Source organism: Neltuma alba, unplaced genomic scaffold (genome assembly GCF_004799145.2).
Source record: "Neltuma alba isolate B1F8T4 unplaced genomic scaffold, ASM479914v2 tig00011775_pilon, whole genome shotgun sequence".
NCBI lineage: Eukaryota > Viridiplantae > Streptophyta > Magnoliopsida > Fabales > Fabaceae > Neltuma > Neltuma alba.
The window spans coordinates 249117-269100 of record NW_021636398.1 but is presented as its reverse complement, the minus strand read 5'-3'; the positions used below and the strand labels follow the sequence as shown (position 1 = coordinate 269100).

Genomic DNA, 19984 nt, shown 5'->3' with positions numbered 1-19984 from the left:
TGAAAGCTAATACATGATGGTTGTGTGTTTGTGTGCTTGTGTAGACCGGTTGTAAGTCTTGGTGGTGCACGGGGCCACATCGTTGGTTTGTTGTTCCTTGCTCAGGCGAGAGGTAACCACTTTCCAATCCTTAGTACTTGCTTCTGTGGTATTGTGAGTAGATTTATGTTTTGTGCTCCAAGTAGTAATTATGTTCAAACTATATGTTGTATATAAAAAGGAAAAACCGTCTTGTGGGGTTTCGATTGATGATGAATGAATCTTGAAATTGTGAAGGATATGCCACTGAATGAAGTTACTTATGAAATGTTCAATTACTATTTGATTATGGTTTGAACATGATGCATGAATTGGGAATTGGTGAGAGTTTTTGATAGTTACTACCACGTGGTAAGGCCTCCATTAATGCATGATGGTTGGCTTAGTACGTCCCCCATAGTGAGGGATAGGCCTTTTTGGCTCCCTACGTCCCCTAGAGTGAGGGATAGGCCTTTTATGGCTCCTTACGTCTCCCATAGTGAGGGATAGGCCGGGTTTAGCTCTTGAAAATCCCTCAAAGTGAGGGATATGGTTGATGGGAATTGCATCATTTCACTCGCATGAATTGTTGTGGCTATCTTGTTATCATATTACTTGTGAACTGCCCCACTTGACACCTCACGAGCACCTATTTAGTAGTACCTAGTATTGGAAAGGTTGGTTACTGGGACTTTGTCTCACCCCGTGGTTTATAATGTTTTCAGGTGAAGTTTCTAGGCGTGCGCCTTCGGGAAGAGACGCAGAGGCTTGAGCTTGGTTAGCTTTAGGCCTCTAGCCTTTGTTTATATATGAACAGTTGTATATTGCCACAGTTAGGGTCCTTTGAAATATTTTGATTACCCGGCCTTATTGTAAATTGGAGAATATGTTATCTCCTCGTTTTAGTTGGTCGGAGGCCATTTCTATTGTGTCATGAAACTTTGTTACATGGTTGAAAACTAATTGGATGGGCTGCTTTTGATGTATGTTGTTACCCGGGCCGGAGGCTCGGAGGCCCAATGGATTATGAATGAATGATTTTAGTTCCATGCAACGGAGTACGGGTTGACCCGAGTTTGAAAGTCAATTTCTAAAAATATGAAATTTTCCTTCTACTATGGTAGCTCATTTTAACAGCTTTTCTTTTTTATCATAGTAGTGGTTTTATGACGAGTTATAATGTTTTGAGGTTAAGGGTTTTTACAGTTATCATTCGTCAAAGTGAACTTATCATTTTCCATAGTTAACTTGTCATTTGGGTTAGGGGTATTTCAAACATTTCACTATGATTTCATATTTATAAAAGTGAAACCGGGCTCTTATTTGCTACTTTTCAAATTAAAAGTCTCAAATAACAATTTTACATATTCGGTAGTTTTTATTTGTAATTTCCCCTAAACTTTTTTAGAGCCTTCAAAAGACTTCATAAAGCTTGAAACCTTTTCAAAAGCCTACTTATGATGCAGGCTTTTAAATAGGCATAAAAAGCTGTAACTCTATTTTATGTACAACTTTTTAAACTTATTTAAAAACTTGCTATGTGTTTTAAACAGGTCTTGAAGCTATAAAAAAAATACATATGATTTAATTATTTAAATAAATTTAATCTTAATTTACAATAAAATAACAAAGTTTCATTCATTATAATATCTCATAAAAACTAAATACCATCACAATTTTACTAGCTCAATGTTCGGAGATAGACTCAATTATAATTTAGTTATTATGTTTGTAATTATCTGTTAACTATTTTAAATAAGAAAAAGAAAAAATAATAACAAAAGTTTGCATAAAATTATAAATAAACTACAATAACATTTTTGTTAAAAAAAAAATAGAAGCCAATGATAAGAAGTAAAATGTAATTTAAGAAGTGAAATGGCGAAAATATATTTAGGGGGTGTTTGGATGAAAACCAAACTATGGTTTCAAAAGTGATTTTACAGTTTACAAAGTAAATATGTGGAGAAGTTTGCCTCGTTTTGTAGAAAAGTGCTTCTGAGAAGCACTTTTAAGGATTACCAAACACTTTCTTAATAGATAGATAGCCTCAGAAGTGAAGTTTGGATCTCATAAAAAGGGATTTTTGGGGGGGGGGGGGAGAGAGGGAATAAATAATTTGCTTCATTACTTGGGCAATTTCTAATTTGGCCCATGTTATACCATGGTTAAATTTGAGAATCGATTTCTCTCTGCCCAAAAACAGATGATTGGTGAATTTGAGAATTCCAAACCTCTTCACATCCGGCCGGCACCTCTCGCCGTCAGCATCTCCGGGTGGTACCCCTTGCCGTTATTGTCTTTAGCTCTAGCTTTTGGTCAATGATGGAGATGCTGCAGTTGCTCGCATGGCAGTTTCCAATGAGGACTTATCACTTCACAGTCACGGGTTTGAGTCTTTAGTAGAAGATTGTTCGAATTGGTCCTAAATAAATTCATCACATGTTAGCTCTTTTGCCTCTTATTCCCATTAATGATCGAAATGTTTATTATATTCAGAACTAACTTGCAGACTCAAAACGGCTTAGATATTTGAGTTCCTCTGCATTCCCTTGTTTCTGGGAGTTTGCCAAACTTTCACAAATAGCTTGAAGCTTGGCTTCCACAGAGAGGAATGAAGAGGTCCCAAATCCACTAGGCATTTGACTTTGCCCGGAGGGAACGGTCCTTAAGGTTGGAGGTGGTAAAATGGAACAGCCCGCTGGTTACGGGCCAACTTGTCCTGGACTCGACACCATGCGGTCCAATCCTAAAAAAACCACCTTCTAGTAGGCTCATATTTTGCTGGTTCACCCTGCCAAGGGGGTTGGCGGGTTGGCCTACTAACCTCTATCTTTTTTTAAAAAAAATTTCTTACACATATATTTAAAGTTTTTAAAATTAAATTATAAGTTTTTATATATCAAATTCTTCTTATTGTTATATTTTCATACAATTGTATAATTAAATTAATATCAAAATTTGAAATATAAACATATAATTCATTATTAATAATTATTTTATTAGTATAAAAATAGTAAAACAATAAAGAAAATAAGAAATCAAATTTAAAATCAAAGTCTCTAACAAAATACAAAATTATATGTAAATTAAGTGAAAATGATAAAAAAATTTCTTATTAAAATTAAAAAAATTATAAATTTTTTTAAAAAAAAATTAAAAAACTGGCTGGCGGGTGCGGGTTGAAAAGGACCACATAAAAATAATCTCTATTTTCTTCAATCCAACCCACCACTTCAAAGCAAGTTGGCGGATTGAGCCTGCTTATTAGCTCTACTTATGCATTAGTTAGCCTAAGGGTGAAATTGGTCTAAATATATACTAGGAATAAAATTACACTACTAAATAATTATGCTAAATGTTTTTCAAAAAGTAGTTCAGATTGCTTGATGCACTTTAATCTTTTATTATTTATGGCAATAAGATATTAAGATATAGACTATGAAGTATGTACTCCCTCCATTTGTTTTTGTAACATACGATTAAATATATATAATTATTAGTTAATTAAAATAATATTTTATTTAAAAACAAACAAACAAACCCACCGCACCTTTTTTATGATCCATGGAAAAAAGGAGGGGGTTATTAATGAAGGGGAAAAAAAGGAGAGGGGTGGTTGAAGAAGAGAATAGGATGAGATATAAGCAGAAGAAAATCAGGGAAGGGAATTAAATATGAGAATATTAAATATCTGCAATATTTGTCTTCTTTTCATTTTGGGTGAGAGAAGTAGAGAAAAAAAGAGCGAGCGAGCTGAGTTGCAGAGTACATGACAGGTTTTAAGGATTATTTAGGTACACAAATATATTTTTTTATCAAATTTTTTTCATGAATATTCTTATATATTTAGAGTTTCATATTGATTGTATTATCATACTGTTTAGAGAAAATTTTGTAGTTTGAATATAGAGTAAGTAGTGAGTTTTGACAATATATAATTGTAGAAATTTAAAGATATTTATAATAGATACAATTTGTTATTTAAATAATGTATTATTGAGGTTTTAATCAGTTTAAATAAGTTAAAGATATATTATTGAAATAATTTTTTAGGCTTAAAAAATTGTAAATTGAGAATTTTAATATAAAATAATTTAGATTTTGGGTAATAAATACATATTTATTTAAGTTATTAATTTTAAATATTGTTTTATATGAAAAAAATGTTTATTTCCAAACAACATTGTATCTATTATAAATATCTAGATCCGGGAGAGTTAATATATTTTTGTAATTTTTTAGAGGGTAGCCTTAGAATTTTAGAATAAAGTTAGAATAATTTTGTTATATATTAATAAATATTTATGTGTAATTTTGTAAATTCTTGAGAATTTTAGAATAATTATTGTGTGATTATTTGTAAGTTAAAGAGTAACAGGTAACTCTAAAAATTCTTTCATGTATATGTGAATTGTGTATAATTATGTTGTGAATTTATTAGTTTTTATTATATCATACTGAAATATATGTATATATTATGAGTTTTCAAATAAATGTTTTAATATATTACTTTATTTTGTTAAGATTTATTGTTATTAATTATGATCAATATCTAAATATATTGATAGTTATTAATACAGAAATTTTACTGTTATCTTATTTTTAATAATATATCTAAAGACGTACTTCTGATGTGACATTATTTGTATATGACATATATATTGTTGGACTAAAGATAGAAGGAGATCTGAATGGATATAAAATTATCACATGATGTGCCATCAATCGATGCACAGTGGATAGTACTTGTCAAGACCCCTTCTATGTTTTTCTTTGACTGGGAATTTATTAGAATTGTGGGACATGTGACGCCTCCTTATTTTTGTTTGCTAAGGAGGGGAGCCATAGTCTGAACTTGAACTCTATATCTTTGACTAGAGATATCTCTAATTTTGGTGAGCTTGAAATAATCCAGTAAAATGGATTAGTTTCTCTTGGACCATGTATTAGCCCATGACTCCAGTCATCAATATAAAGATAATCGGTAATATAAGGGAAGTTGCATATTGCATTATTTTTTGATATGTTGAAAAATGATATTGGTATATTGTTGAATTGAACGTAAAATTGAGTTGAATGTAAAAATCCGTTATTTTCATACACAAATATATATAATCAGATTTTTGTTTGTCATATATGGTTTACTTGTATAGGTTAGAATTTTAGTAGTTACTGAGAAGTTAGATCTCATCTTTTATATTAACAATTTTTAGGTAAAGGATTTAGAAGGAATCAAGGGAAGGCACTAATAGAGTGAGCTTAGAAGGCTTCTATACTCCATACTATGTTATATTTTTATTTGCCATGACTATCTTTAATGGTTTATTTTGTTAAGTTTTTTCAGAAAAATATTTGAAATTAGGACTTCTTTTGAATGCTAGAAATACATATAAACTTTTACATGAAGTATTTTATCATGTATATGAACATAATTATGTGAGATATTACAGCTTTTATATGAAACGACCATCACATATGACTTGTTTTCTATTTATAAGAAATATCAAGAAGTTGTTTCAAATTTCTTTTTTGTTCACTTTCTATTTTGTCCTTAGTTAATTACTTATTTTAATGTGTGTACATTTAATATCATATGAAATATTCTTTCTACCACACATTTTCTCTCTTTCACCATCCTCTTTATTTTAATTATTTTTTTTTATTCTTTTCCTTATACTCCTCTTACAATTAAGGATATTTTTTAGACAAAAAAGTTACAATTTTACATATTTGTTGTCTCTAATATAAAAAAAAAAATGAATGGAGCATTAAATAGAAAGGAAGTTGGAAAGTCATTATATTGTAAAAAAGTTAATAACATTTAAAGTTTTTTTATCTTATAAAACTGTGTTGGAGGTATCTCATGAATAGAACTCAGAGCAGGTTTCATGTACAATACAAAGTCTTCCCAAGCACAGCTTAGACTCAAACCAAGCTTGAGCCAATCTATGTTTACTCTACAAGGAAAGATTACAAAGTCAAAAGTTGACAAATTTCTTATCCTTTAAGCTTTCAACAGTCTCCATGAGGCTCACTTCCAATGGAATAAAATCAATTCCCAAAGTTTTTGCCTTTTCCTTAGAAACCTGATATTTAGGCTCAAGTCCCCTCTGGTCTGCACACCTATTAAATATAAATAAATGCATATTAAGAGTGAGAACAGGTGACTTGGTTTATCAAAATGGTTTTTGAAGATTATGATCATAATCTGTCATCATTAAGCCACAGGAATATAGGAAATTTAAAGAACTCTTCTATAGAACATGTGTTTCATTAACTCTTCTATAGTTTCAATTTCTTTTTTCTTTTGAAAAATATGGATGGATTGATACAAAATCCATCACAAGGGTAATCACCCATACATCCTATCTTCTTCCAAGCTCCAACATTTACAGTTTAATTTGATAATATATTGCAAGAGACAACAGATAACTATTAAAGTAGAAAAATGGTCAATAATTTTATTTTTAGTATGTTAAAAAAGTTTCAATAATGTTGCAATAAGGTTAGAGAGGAATATATAATTAGGTAAGCATTTTCAAACTTATAGATATAATCAAACTTACTTTTCAGGAAGTTCCAACAAGGGGTATAGTTCACTCAAAATCTTTACAATATCATAGAAGTGTGCTACCCTTTCAACCAAAACATATCTTCCATTAGCTGAACAAGTTTCAAATGCTTGAATATGGGCATTTGCAACATCTTTCACGTTGACCCATCCAAAACTATTATTTGGAAATGTTTGTGCACCTGCATTAAACAAGGATAAAACTACTTTCTTTGGTCCCTTTCATAAGAGACGAATAATTAATTCTCAAGAATAAAAAAATGCAGTTAAAGTAAGTTGAATTATTAAATATGTTAAAAACTCAAGTAACTTGTGTAGTTTTGTCATATTTTTCTTTGAATAACTCTGTTTTATTGGATCATAGGATGTTTTATACATAAATGTTTTATTTACTCATGAATTAATGTATTTTTATTTACATATTGTACGATTTTCAGGGTTATTTATGAATACTTTTATATATGTTTTGATTAAATTATATTATTTCGATCATGACTAATTTGAATCTCATCTGAACTACGAACTCTTAGACCACTATTTCAACCGGTTAAATAACTAGTTATCAAATTTCCACTAACCACAGCTATGAAAATATTTTTGCTGAAGATGATCGATTAACTCAAACGATCTTTGAATACTAAAAGAAAAAAAGGTTATTGTTTATTACCATTTATCAGATTTAAAATTACAGCAGCACTAGCGTTAAGCGTTGGTTGCAAGAGTGGTCCAATTGTTGTAGCTGGATTGATCGTAACCATGTCAATTTTGTTCTCCCTCACAAATTTCCAGGCAGCATCTTCAGCCAAAATCTTGGAAACTCTGTACCAAAGCTGAAAGCACCAAATTCGAAACAACAAAGGAAACCTGGAAATTCATGTTTGGAATCACACTAGCAGAAGCCAAAAACATGGTTTTGACATCACCACCCAAACATGATGATTCCAAACACGCTTGAAGATGCTGTAAATTGCTATGCATCACAAATAATCGCATTTGCATATATCCATTGGAACAAGTATGGGATTTCAAAATCAAAACAAACTCACTCTTAATCAAAACATAGGACATGACAGCAGGCAAAATACACAAGGGTCTGACTGAGAATTTTGGCAAGGTCTGATATTGTTTCAGGAAGAGGGAGCCGCTTATGGATTTACCAGCATTGATAGCCAAGTTGCAATATTGTTGAGCGAGTGTCATGTAATGTTTTTCTTTTGCATTATAAGACAGGCAGTAAAGTCCTAAGGTTATAAACAGGATTGAATCCGAGACCTCCTACTTGTATATAGACACAAGGAGAGCTTATATGCGACTAGACTAGGCTATGTACAAAACCATTGACATCGTCATGCAGTATTGATGGAGGCCATAACTGCCATTTTGTTGAAGAAATTTTTTTTGGGGGGGGGGGGGGACAATTCTCATGAACAGCATCATCTGACTTTGGCAGTCTCGAAGTTCTAGGCTATTGACTAATCTGATGTCTATATCACATCTTTATTAACACCATGATGTCACCTGAGCAAGGCCCTCATACCTTAATGTTGGATGACGTCTGGGCAAATCAAACATTACTCATTTCTGCATTAGTAATTTAAGCACAATAAAATAAAGAGCATACCTTAGATTCCCTACTTAAATCAAGATCTGATAACCATGTCTCATCAACAACAACATGAGGAGTTCTAGGCTTTCTATTATAGGCAACCGTAGCAATGGAGGAAGTTAAAACGACACGTTTCACTGATGAAAATTTAGCACAAGACTTGAGAACATTGAGAGTCCCTTTGACCGCTGGATCGATTAGTTCATCCTGCAACGAGGAGTGTAACAGTCACGAGCTAAAAATTATGGTATTATGAGTCTCACATTAGAAAGACTCCCAAGTGTAGTGAGATTAATAAGTTCCATTCAATACATTAGTTTTTTGATATTGAGCTCTCTCTTTAGATCTGTGCTTATAACATAAGGAGCCTGACTTCAAATATGAAGCTATCAACAAAGGCAGAATGGGAAGAACCTGTGGATCTTTGATATCATTAATAATAAAGGGAGAAGCAGTATGAAAGACACCCACACATCCCTCAATAACAGGATCAAAGGAACCTTCATCCATCAAATCTGCTTTCATCAGCTGCAATCTCTCCTTGGCGCCATCAAGTTTCAGCAAGTGGTCTATCTTTTTTGGATCATCTGCAGGCAGTCACAAAAAGCCAAATTAAGCTGTCACAATCAGAAGTATATTTTTTTGTTGAGAGACAAGGATATGGCCAGAATTTTCACTAAGGAACCACAATGTCCAAAGTCAAAAGCAATATCAGAGCCATAGATGATATATACCAGTCATAGTCTATTTATTTAATTATCTATTGGTTGTTTGGTGACGATAATATGCTTCAGTTTCACTTTTTTAATTGCCATTTAAAGGCGTGGAAAGATATTTCAGCTTATAAATAAGCTTACGAGCTAGCTAGCTGGGACATAAAGCTCTCCCATAGGTTCATATCCTCATCTCTCCATAAATACCTTGTAGGATCCATTATATCCAATCTTCAATAACCATATCTAGATTTTAAAATAAAGCAGAGTCATTAGACGAGAAACAAGTACTAATAAATTTTCAATAAGTTATATTATTGATCCTTATTCTTTTTTTCCTGGAAAAACAGTTAAGATACAAGTTGGCCTGAACCCAACCCAATAAGCCAACCCGAATGAGTCCTATAACTCCTAGAGTTGTGCTTGGCAACTCAACAATCCAAATATACATACGCGCCTGTGTAAACACACACACACACACACTGAAAGGAGGAGAAACTCACTTGAATTACGTACAGTGCCTCTGACAGAGTAGCCACGGAGAAGAAGGTGCTTGACGAGCCATGAAGCAATAAAGCCAGAAGCACCAGTTACACACACCGCCATCCCTTTTCCTGCGTCGTTGCTTTTTTGTGGCTTAATTTTCGATTAAATTGGACGAAAAAAGGAATTGAAGCTGTTCAATTATAATCAGTTAGTTCCACAGTCACTTTTCCAGCATTTAGTTTGTCGTTTTGCAATTATCGTAAGATTCAATGGTTCTACGTGTAACCAAGGCCTCCATTCATTCAATTAACATTATCATCATCGTTTGGACGATAATGATTTTAACCATAGCAATGACAGACACAAAGTTCTTTTGAAACAGCCCAATTCAATGCAAGCTTTTGTGTCCTTTTCAATGCCTTCTCAAGCAGCATTTAACTTAATTACAAAGGACATTAGAAGGACATTAGAGTGACTACTTCCGAAGAAGATACATAGTAACCCAGAGCATGCTTGAGCTTTAATCAACATTTACAGTTCATAGAGAGGTCACAAAAGTTAAAAGTTGACAAATTTCTTCTCCTTCAAGCTTTCCACTGTCTCCTTGATCCCTGAGGGTCACCTCGAATGGGTTAAATTCAATTCCCAATGCTTTTGCTTTTTCATTGGAAACTTGAAATTTTGGCATGAATGGCTTATCGTCCGCACATCTATCAAGTGTAATGAGAAGCCAAGAAATGATTAGTGAAAAATCATCAAAAGCTTTCAATCTTTATTCTTCCTTTCAATCCAAACATACCCATCATTTCAAGTTGCAGGCATACATAATGAACAAATACAGGAAACACAGTTGAACCCTTCACTGGGAAAGCTAAAGAGAAGGACTCAAGTGAAATACAAATGAAGCCTTGTGTAGAAAATTAAACCAAGCTCTGACGCCACATGGATATTAGGGAACATGCACACAACAGTAAAACAGGTGAAGATCTTTGGTTTGTGATAGATTCTGGGGGTTCTGGTATTTAACAAATTCCAAAAAATGACTGAACAAAAGCTTGCTTTCTAGGTTCTGTCGCACCATAAAGACCTTCCGTGGTAAATAAAGTAGAAACAGCTATTAAAGAAAATAAAATACAGACAATTTAAGTATTGACATTCCAGAAAAGAGAAAAAGTTACAAACATATTTGATAAGGATATATAACTGAAATATATATCATATGAAATCTTAAAATTGTAGAAATAATTGAACTTACTTTCAGGAAGCTGCAATGTTGGATACAGCTCACGTAAAATCTTCACAGCATCTGAGAAGTGTGCCGCTCTCCCAACCAAACAATATCTTCCACTGGCTGAAGGGGTTTCAAACGCTTTAAATTGTGCATTTGCAACATCTTTCACATTGACCCATCCAAAACAATTATTTGGAAATGTCTGTGCGCCTGTATCAATAGGCAAGGATGGAAAGAGTCCCTAAAAGGTTTGACACAAAAATTCTTGTCTCAGGCTAAAAACGATATACTTAATACGCATGTAGGCAGCTAATACTTCCTGAAATAACAACAAAAATTGAATCAACAGCTTAAGTCCTCAATAAATAAATCAATATAAAATACAAATAGTATACATCCGGCTGCACATGCATGAATCCCCACCTTAGTTTTGACAAGGAAAAATATTTTAGGGATATAATTTGGTTCATCTAAAGATAAAACCATCGTTCAAGACCAGAATTTTAAGTCCTTACGTCAAACATATGCTTAGAGATGCGGTCACCATCCCATTTCCTATAAGATGAGAGTGTGTGACAATATTAAAGCATAAAGATAAAAAGGAAAATTATTCTGATCTGGAAGAATGGTCAGCATTACAATTCCAATGCACACTAAGTCAAGTTTAACTTGTTTAGATTGTTATAACCTTCCATTACCTTTTCCTACTCTCCATCTTTTGAAACTAGTCCCCATTCTTTTTCTGTTGACCAGAGCCATAAAATCATTTTGCCGAAGATGCACAGGTAACTCAAATGATTTGTGAGTAAAAGGGGTTACCGTTTATTAGATTCAAAATTGCAGCAGCACTTGTGTTGAGAATTGGTTGCAAGAGAGGTCCAATCTCACCATCGCAGGATTCATTGCAACCAAGTCAATGTTATTATTTTTGCAAATTTCAAGGCAGCTTCTTCGGCCAAAATCTTGGAAACTCTGTACCACACCTGAAAGTTAAAAATTGGAAACAGCAAGCAACTTGAAGAAAGTTTGAATTCATATGCATTACAAGTAATCACATTTTCACCCACTGGAACAACTTTGGGATTCAAAACTTAAACGAAAGTGACTTTAGTCCAAATAGAGGACACCAAGACAAGCAAAATACGCTCTAATGAAAAATAGAAAAAATACACAGAGGTCCGTGTGTTGTTAAGATGAAAGTAATGAAATAAAAAGAAGACACAAGTGATGTGAGTCATCTGACGGAGGATTTGGGCAAGGTCTGAGATGATTTCAGGGAGGAAGAGTCTTTGTGGATTTCCCAGCACTACTGAAGTTTTCTTTGTGGATATGACTGACATGGGGTTTTCTTTCTATTTACTAATTTCACCGTATTATGGAGTGTTGTGCAGTATTGAAGGAGCGACAAAGCATTGACAATATGATCTTATTCTTAACTCAGGAGATTATCCACACCACAAGAAGATTAAAGAAAAAGCGCTATCAAAATGGACCTGAAAAAGGCCTATGATTGGGCCCGATGGGACTTCATTATCCAATGTCTAAGGGAACAGAGCATTCCTGAATATATCTCCATCATCAGGACTATTCAGAGTCATTCCTTGGCTTGGACAGACATAGTCCATGTCGCTATTCCTGGATCCAGGGGAGAATACGTTCGATGGAATAATTTCTTAGGTGTATTGCCACACTCCCAAGGTTTCATACCCCAGATGCCATTACCCTGCATCGGAGCAACAGGAAATGAATCTACTCCCTCCAGGGGTGTGAGACAGGGAGACCCGCTTGCACCATATTTCTCTGTTAGGTTGAGAGGCTTGGACATCTGATACAAAGTGCACATCTTAAAAATTTTATGAAATGGTACATATGATGGGCAAAGTATTTTTGGGATGATAATACCTATTTAATGTAAATACCTGACTTAACTAATTTTTTTAATCTATTTAAATTAATTAACTAGTTCTTGTGTTAAGTACCGGAGCTAGTAGTGTTTCTCAAGAAATGTGGATCACAGTACTGGAGCAGTGGAGCTAGAAGTGTTTCTCAAGAAATGTGGATCGCACCCGGAGTCGATAAATCAGCGAATTTTTCTAAATTTCGGCTCGCCAATTCTTCATGAGAGAGTATCCATGGCAACGGACCCCATGGTGCAACTCCGACAGAGAAGGAATTAGTTAACGTCGCTAATAATGTAGATGTCAGTAGCTAGTCCTCGTTGATGCCTTTGCTAAATTTTTTTTTTAAAAAAAAAAGACAAAGAAAGAAAAGAGGACACTACTTGAAGAAATATTTTCCGCCTCAATTTGCTCATGCTGGTATTAAAAGAAAGGTGGATATGAATCTCCAAATCTCTCTAATTTTTTTTTAATCAAATCCTTATAATTTCACATAACTGTAAACAGGTCCTTATATTTTCTTTTTTATTAATATTTTTATAATTTCATCTGATTTTTAATCAAATCCCTTTTGATTTAGGTGGTTGATTAAAAAAAAAAGGGAAAAAAAAGCACAGGAACTTGGTTTAAAGTCATGTAAAGCTAAAACCTGATAAAAAGATAAAAAATATATATAGGAATCTGATTAAAAATTAAATGAAATTAGAAGGACCTAATTAAAAAAATACAGGGACATGATTAAAATCAGGTAAACCTGTAAAAACATTAGATTAATTTTACCTAAAAATGCCAACATTCAAAATACTGATTTATAACCAGCACGCAGACAAACCAAAGGTCTTTCAAAATAGCTCCTACCTAACACAAGCATTGTACCCCTCTCAGTGTCCTATAAAGCACCGTTTATTGTATTACAAAAGATCAGAGTTTTTCAAATCCACAGATACAACTCAAAGCACGCTTGAGCTAACCAACCAACATTTACTCTTAAAATAGGGATTACAAAATTAAAAGTTGACAAATTTCTTCTCCTTCAAGCTTTCCACAGTCTCCTTGAGACTCACTTCCAACGGAACAAATTCAATTCCCAGTGTTTTAGCCTTTTCTTTAGAAACCTGGTATGTCGGCACGAACGGCTTATCATCCGCACACCTATCAAGTGCAATGAGATTAGCAAAAATCAGAATCAATGTGTATGAAGTGAGAATACGGGCCATTTGGTTTATAGAATAGAATATGGTTTTGAAGGAATATGATCAAACTCTTGCGATCAAATGAGAGGAACACAATATCAGGAAAGTTAAAGAATTCTCCTATTGCTCTGAGTTAGATGTGTTTGGGAATCAAACATTTCCTTTTAGATTTCTTTCAATTGAAAGTATGGATTCATGAAAAATACATCACAAATGTTGGAAGATGCAAAGATCCAAAAGTAGCCTATGAGAACTCCTTGCTAAAAGATTTGATTGACAGTCACGGTCGAGTCTTTAATTTATATTTAAATTGAAGCTTTCCATCCCTTTTCCTCCCCCGGATCCAAAAATATTCATTCATTTCAAGTTGTAAATACTAATCATTTCAGGTCTTTAATTACCACCAATTCAAACACACCATTCGCTTCAAGACCCAAAAATACACAATGATCAAAATACTGGAAACACAAAGCTAAATTTACATCAAGCTCTAAGACGACACAGATATTCCACAGCAGTTAATTGCTGATTTTTAGGTCATGATAGATTCTAGATTTCCAGTATTAAATTTAACATTAGGCATTTATGAAAACCTGAAAAAATGACGGGACAAAAAACTTCCTTTGTAGATCATGTTGTACCATAAAAAACTTCAGTGCCAAAAAAAGTAGAAAGCATTGCTTTCTTCATTATTTTTTTTCCTTAAAATAGAAAGTTGAAACATGTCACTTACTGGAATGTGTCCTATGTTTCACGCATTAAAGAAATTTCCGCATAAAAAGGTTACATCACGTCCAGAATTCAAGTGCTTCTTATATCTTCTAACCAATTTTATCACAATTGATAACCTATACGTTGTATAACACTCCAGACCACATTAATCATTAATCAGTATTAACCTGGGACAGATAAAGATAAACGGTAGGTAGATGGTGGTAACTCATGCAAGGATTTACACAAGTAAATTTAGGGCCAGTTTGTTTAAAATTAAAGAAAAAAAGTGATTGTAGTTAAGTTTGACACTTGAGTTGTTGGGAGAAGTTAAGCTAATCATGAAGGTTTGTTAGGGGAAAAAAATCAATTTTAGCTTTCCTTTTTACAAGCTATTCTGAATAGCTTATCAAAATATGCTATTTCCAACAGATCCCTCATGTGTTTAGGTTAAATTCTCCCAAAAACTCCCTTATACTTCCAACAACTTTCTCATTTTTAGCCTAATTAAAATCACTTTTTTCCAATCTTAAACAAATTGGCCCTTATTCAGGTTAATATAAAAAAGTTTGATGCTTTCACTGCAAAACATGGTAGATTAGACAGCCATTGATTAATGTGATAATAAACCGCAACAAAGTAGAGACAGTCATTGAGAAAGAAAAATGAAAAAGGTAATTTATGCTTCAACATTTTAGAAAAGATAAAGATTCGCAAACAGATTAGAGAACGGCATATAACTAAACTATACACTATAATCCAGTCTTAAACTTGTAAAAATAATTGAACTTACTTTTCAGGAAGTTGCAATGTGGGGTACAGCTCACGTAAAATCTTCACAACCTCTGAGTAGTGGGCCACTCTCTCAACCAAACAATATCTTCCGCTAGCAGAAGGAATTTCGAATGCTTGAATATGGGCATTTGCAACATCTTTCACATTGATCCATCCAAAAGTCATATTTAGAAATGTCTGTGCACCTGCATAAATCAAGGATGGAAAGAGTCCCTAAAAGGTGGAATGCAAAACTCATGTCTGGGGCCAAACATAGAGTATATATAACACATAAAAGTCATCAAATATTTTTCAAAGTAACAACAAAAATTAAATCACAAACAAGTCAGACTATTGGATCCTTAATAAAGAATTTTGAAGGAAAATAAATTTAGATTATGATTTTGTTCCTCTGAAAGATAAAACCATTGTTCTCAACCAGCAACTGAGGTCCATGTGTCTAACACGTCCTAAGTGACAAAGTCTACTTTACATTTTGTATAGAAAAGAATTATGTCACTGATTTTTGTGCCAATTCCACTCCATGGGTTCCATTTTCCTTTTAATGCAGAATTTAAGTCAATGAGGATAAAGAGTATCTAACATTATAAAAGTTTAAAGCTACAAAAGGAAAAGCAAATGTTTTCATCTAGCATAATGCTAAGCATTATAATTCCAATGCACATTAAAACAAGTTTAAGCTACTGATTAAAATATTACAACTTTCACACTTTGTTCTGCACTTACTATCTTGTGACACTGATGCTGGTTCTTTTTTCATTTACTAAAGCCCTGAAAAACAATCGAGTTGGAGTTGACCATGTAACTCAGATGCTTCATGAATAGAAAAAGAAAGTACCATTTATTATATTCAAAACTGCAGCAGCACTAGTGTTAAGAGTTGGTTGCAAGAGAGGTCCTATCACCATTGCTGGATTGATGGTAACCATGTCAATGTTGTTCTCCTTTACAAATTTCCAAGCAGCATCTTCAGCCAAAGTCTTTGAAACTATGTACCACAGCTGAGAGCACAAAATTGGAAAAAGAAAGAAACTTGAGGACATTGTAAATTAGTATGCCTGCCAAATAATCACATTTGCAGCCACTGGATCACTGGTTGATATCAAAATCAAAACTAAGAGACTTTAGTCGAAATAGAGGACTAAAAAACAAGCAAAATACACTCTCGTTCCCTCAGAAGCTGAAAAAAATGGGGGAAACAAGGAGGGAAGGGGGGGGGGGGAGAGAGATGTCTGTGGGTGGTTGATAGGAAAATAATGACAGAAAAGATGAAATTGATCTGACTGAGGATTTGGGCAAGGTCTGGGATTGTTTCACTGAGGAGGAGCCTTCATAAATTTCCCTGCATTCATAGCGCATGGTACAATATTGAACGAGTGTTATGGAGATTTTTCTTTTTATTTACTAATTCCCCGCATTGACTCCAAGATAGTGCCAGAGTAGACCCATTCCACCTTAATGGCAGATAGGCTCTGCACCTTCATGCCATTCACCATGGTGGCCACTATTGACAATGCTAAAGCATACATTATATCATGCGATTCCGATTTTCCCATTAGATAGATAATTGCTATCTCAACCCTATACAGCATTCACTATCAGAAATTTTAACAAGCATGGATTATACAGATAACTTCCGCATTAGTAATTTAGTACAATGGAATATAGTGGATACCTTAGCTTCCCTACAAAAGTCTGGATCTGAAAACCATGTCTCATCGACAACAACTTCAGGAGTTCTTGGCTTTCCGTTATATGCAACTGCAGCCACGGAAGAAGTTAAAACAACTCTTTTCACAGATGGAAATTTAGCACATGACTTCAGAACATTGAGAGTTCCCTTCACTGCCGGATCAAGCAGTTCAGCCTGAAATGATAAAGATAACAGTCATGAGCTAGAAAATAAGGCCAAAAAAGACTGGTAGCTTCTGTGCTTGACTGATAAATTCTAGAAAATGTCAAACGCGTAATCAAAAAACATCAACATAGTTTACCACTTTCCTTAGCCAAGAATCATGATTAAGATTCCAGACAGCAATTTATTAATGAAACCAGCCACTAGTCCATTTCAAAATGAGAGACCTACTCGTTTCTTTGATCTAAAATACATAGTTCCATTCGAAGAGGGTAAGGGCAGAAAGTGCAGTTGTGTTTCTCTTCAATTTTATGGCATTTCAACATTATAATTATACGTCATGAATAGAACTTGCCTAAGGCATGGCATTCTATTCATTTTAATATAAATTGCTTAGAGTTCCCCTTACTCAAGATTGCCTAATTTCAAGTTCAAGGGTACACAATGAATTCATTTCATTTAACTACATCGACAAGATCATACTATTAGTTGCCAAGGGAAAAATTTTGGCAAATGTCAACATGACAATTTATCAGTGTTCAGAAATTAACTGCCTGATTATTGGAGGAAATGAAATACTATGTTCTGGTCCTCTTATTATAACGCCTTCAGGTTCCTAGGTAAGAATAACTTTTTGATTGCTCATTTGGAACTGCGATGAGGAAGACCTCATCTTAATGGCTCTCCCACTCCGCTCCCTCTCACCTTCCTAGATATTTAAAACCCTGTTCACGCAGATTCAGTAAAAACAGAATGCTTTGCAATAGATAGACCACATTCAAATATCCGTCAACAAAATGAAGGATGCGATGAACCTGTGGATCTTTGACATCATGATAAAAGGGAGACGCAGTATGAAAGACCCCCTCACACCCCTCAACAACAGGGTCAAAGGAACCTTCATCCAGGAGATTTGCTTTAACCAAGTGCAATCTCTCCTTCGCACCATCAAGTTTGACCAAGTGTTCTACCTTTTTGGGATCATCTGCAGGGAGTTACAAACCAAAATAAAATTGTCATTCAAAATCCTAATAATTAGCATTATAAGAAAGAACAAGAAAAATTGACGCAATTCAACGACACTGAAACTTGGAAAGCATAATGCAAAATGGAATCTTTGGGGAACCCATGTAAAATAAATCTTTATCCTTATGAGCATAACCTAATCCTTGCTAGCTAATTGCACATATATTCATTTTCACTATCAAAGGAATATGTTTCGTGAAGATAAGGATACGGCCACAAATTTACTACAAATACTAGCAAAAGTACAAAGCAAAAGGAAATATCAGAGCCATGAATCCCCTTCACAGGACCATGTTTATTCATTTCTGGGTAATTTAGTGATGATATGCTTGGGTGGAGGCCATTTTATCTTTTATGAACCATCGCAAGGCCTGAAACTAGAGTCCAACGACGGGAAGATGAGATAAGAGCTCGCAGGGACATAGCTCTCGCAGAGGTTCGTATCAGAAGGATCAATCTTCAATTTTCAATTACCATATAAACTCCCCCTCCCACAAAACCACAAATAAAAGATATGGAAACGGATATCTAAGCAATGCTAAATCCCAACCAAAAGTAGTGACAGAACACAGCAAGGAAAGTGAATTCCGGAGAATTCATAGAGATAAAAGCAACAAAATAAAAAGCGATCACTCACTAGGGTCGCGCACAGTGGCCTTGACAGTGTAACCACGATTGAGAAGGAACTTGACGAGCCATGAAGCAATATAACCAGAAGCACCAGTGACACACACGAGCTTCCCTGCGTTGTTGCTCATTTTCTGTCTTCCTCCTTGGTTGCCCTGCTGCTGCCTGCCTATTTATGGGAGTGAGGCAGAACTGGAGGAGCCTTACGTATATATAGCATGTGCCTACCGCCACGTCACTGTCAGCGTCAAAACGAATCCAATAAAATATTCACAATTGTTGATAATAAACAATTCTTAACCCATCCTTTTTAAGGACTACCCTCTTCCTTACCAGTAATTTTAGTGTTTAAAATTTTATTTTATTTTGATTTCCGTTCATAAAATTTTAAACTAATAATTTTTATTTTTAAAACATAACTTTATTTTAATTTTGATACTTGAAAGACACTGTTCTAAAAACTAAAAATTTTTTAAACGTACTAAAACAAAATCGAATTTCAATGATAAAAACTTTTAGTTTCAAATTTTATTAAATTTTAAATACCAAAATCATTAATTTTAAATTTTAGACAACACAACCATAAGAAGTCGTATCTTTTAGGATGTAAAAATTATGTTAACCTTAAGTTATATGTTGAAAATATCCAAGTATTTAATGTATTTTTTTATATGTTTACTGTAAAAATAAGGCTTTTTTTAACATATTTATTTTTTTAATTAACTTTTTATCTACATAAATTGGTAATTTGTATCGTATAGAAAGAAAATGAGGTGACGCTTTCAAATTTTAAACATTTGCAAAATATACTTATAATCAGGTTGCTATGAGAGAAATGGAGAGAATGAGAAGGGAGGAAAAATTTTAATAAGATTGTTTTAAAAAATTTTAAAAATGGGGTTAAAATTTTTTGATTAATTTTAGTTACTCTTTTGTTTTACATTTTCTTTTAATCAAAATTTTATAACCTTATTTTTTCAATTTTTTAAAATGAGCTTATTAAAATTTTTCTTCTCTTCTGTCTTCGTCTATTTTCCTCATACCAAACAAACCTTTTAATAGTAAGATAATAAATTTAATTTTTATAATAATAATTATTACCAAAAAAATGTTATGGCTAACTGTGTTATAATTTGATGATTTAAAACAAACTTTGTAAAATTAAAGAATTAACTTGAAATTTTAGAAAATAAATTAAATTACAAAAAAATCACTTTTATTTCATTTAAATGATAAAATTTATTTTTTACA

At 33.5% G+C, this 19984-nt stretch overlaps 3 protein-coding genes across 4 annotated transcripts in view; all 3 read right to left on the bottom strand.

Annotated features, from left to right (window-relative positions):
• The window catches only part of LOC114717780 (cinnamoyl-CoA reductase 1), a 20642-nt gene extending 11094 nt beyond the window's left edge, over positions 1-9548 (bottom strand). The window contains exons 1-7 of the mRNA XM_028902974.1: positions 9415-9548; positions 8613-8785; positions 8214-8405; positions 7260-7422; positions 6588-6774; positions 6057-6144; positions 5633-5642 (exon numbers count right to left, since the gene is read on the bottom strand). Coding sequence (XP_028758807.1) covers positions 5633-5642; positions 6057-6144; positions 6588-6774; positions 7260-7422; positions 8214-8405; positions 8613-8785; positions 9415-9517 — 916 coding nt within the window. The 5' untranslated portion in view covers positions 9518-9548. The remainder of the gene's footprint in view (positions 1-5632; positions 5643-6056; positions 6145-6587; positions 6775-7259; positions 7423-8213; positions 8406-8612; positions 8786-9414) is intronic.
• The window catches only part of LOC114717778 (cinnamoyl-CoA reductase 1-like), an 18686-nt gene continuing 4496 nt past the window's right edge, over positions 5795-19984 (bottom strand). The window contains exon 4 of the mRNA XM_028902973.1: positions 5795-5971. The gene's annotated coding sequence lies outside the window, so the exon portion shown is untranslated. The remainder of the gene's footprint in view (positions 5972-19984) is intronic.
• The window catches only part of LOC114717775 (cinnamoyl-CoA reductase 1-like), a 23023-nt gene continuing 16316 nt past the window's right edge, over positions 13278-19984 (bottom strand). The window contains exons 7-12 of one of the 2 annotated variants that reach the window (XM_028902971.1): positions 18744-18867; positions 17896-18065; positions 16901-17092; positions 16064-16226; positions 15224-15410; positions 13278-13678 (exon numbers count right to left, since the gene is read on the bottom strand). In XM_028902971.1, the coding sequence (XP_028758804.1) occupies positions 13534-13678; positions 15224-15410; positions 16064-16226; positions 16901-17092; positions 17896-18065; positions 18744-18867 (981 nt within the window). In that variant the 3' untranslated portion in view covers positions 13278-13533. The remainder of the gene's footprint in view (positions 13679-15223; positions 15411-16063; positions 16227-16900; positions 17093-17895; positions 18066-18743; positions 18868-19984) is intronic. The other variant, XM_028902970.1, reaches the window with a different exon arrangement.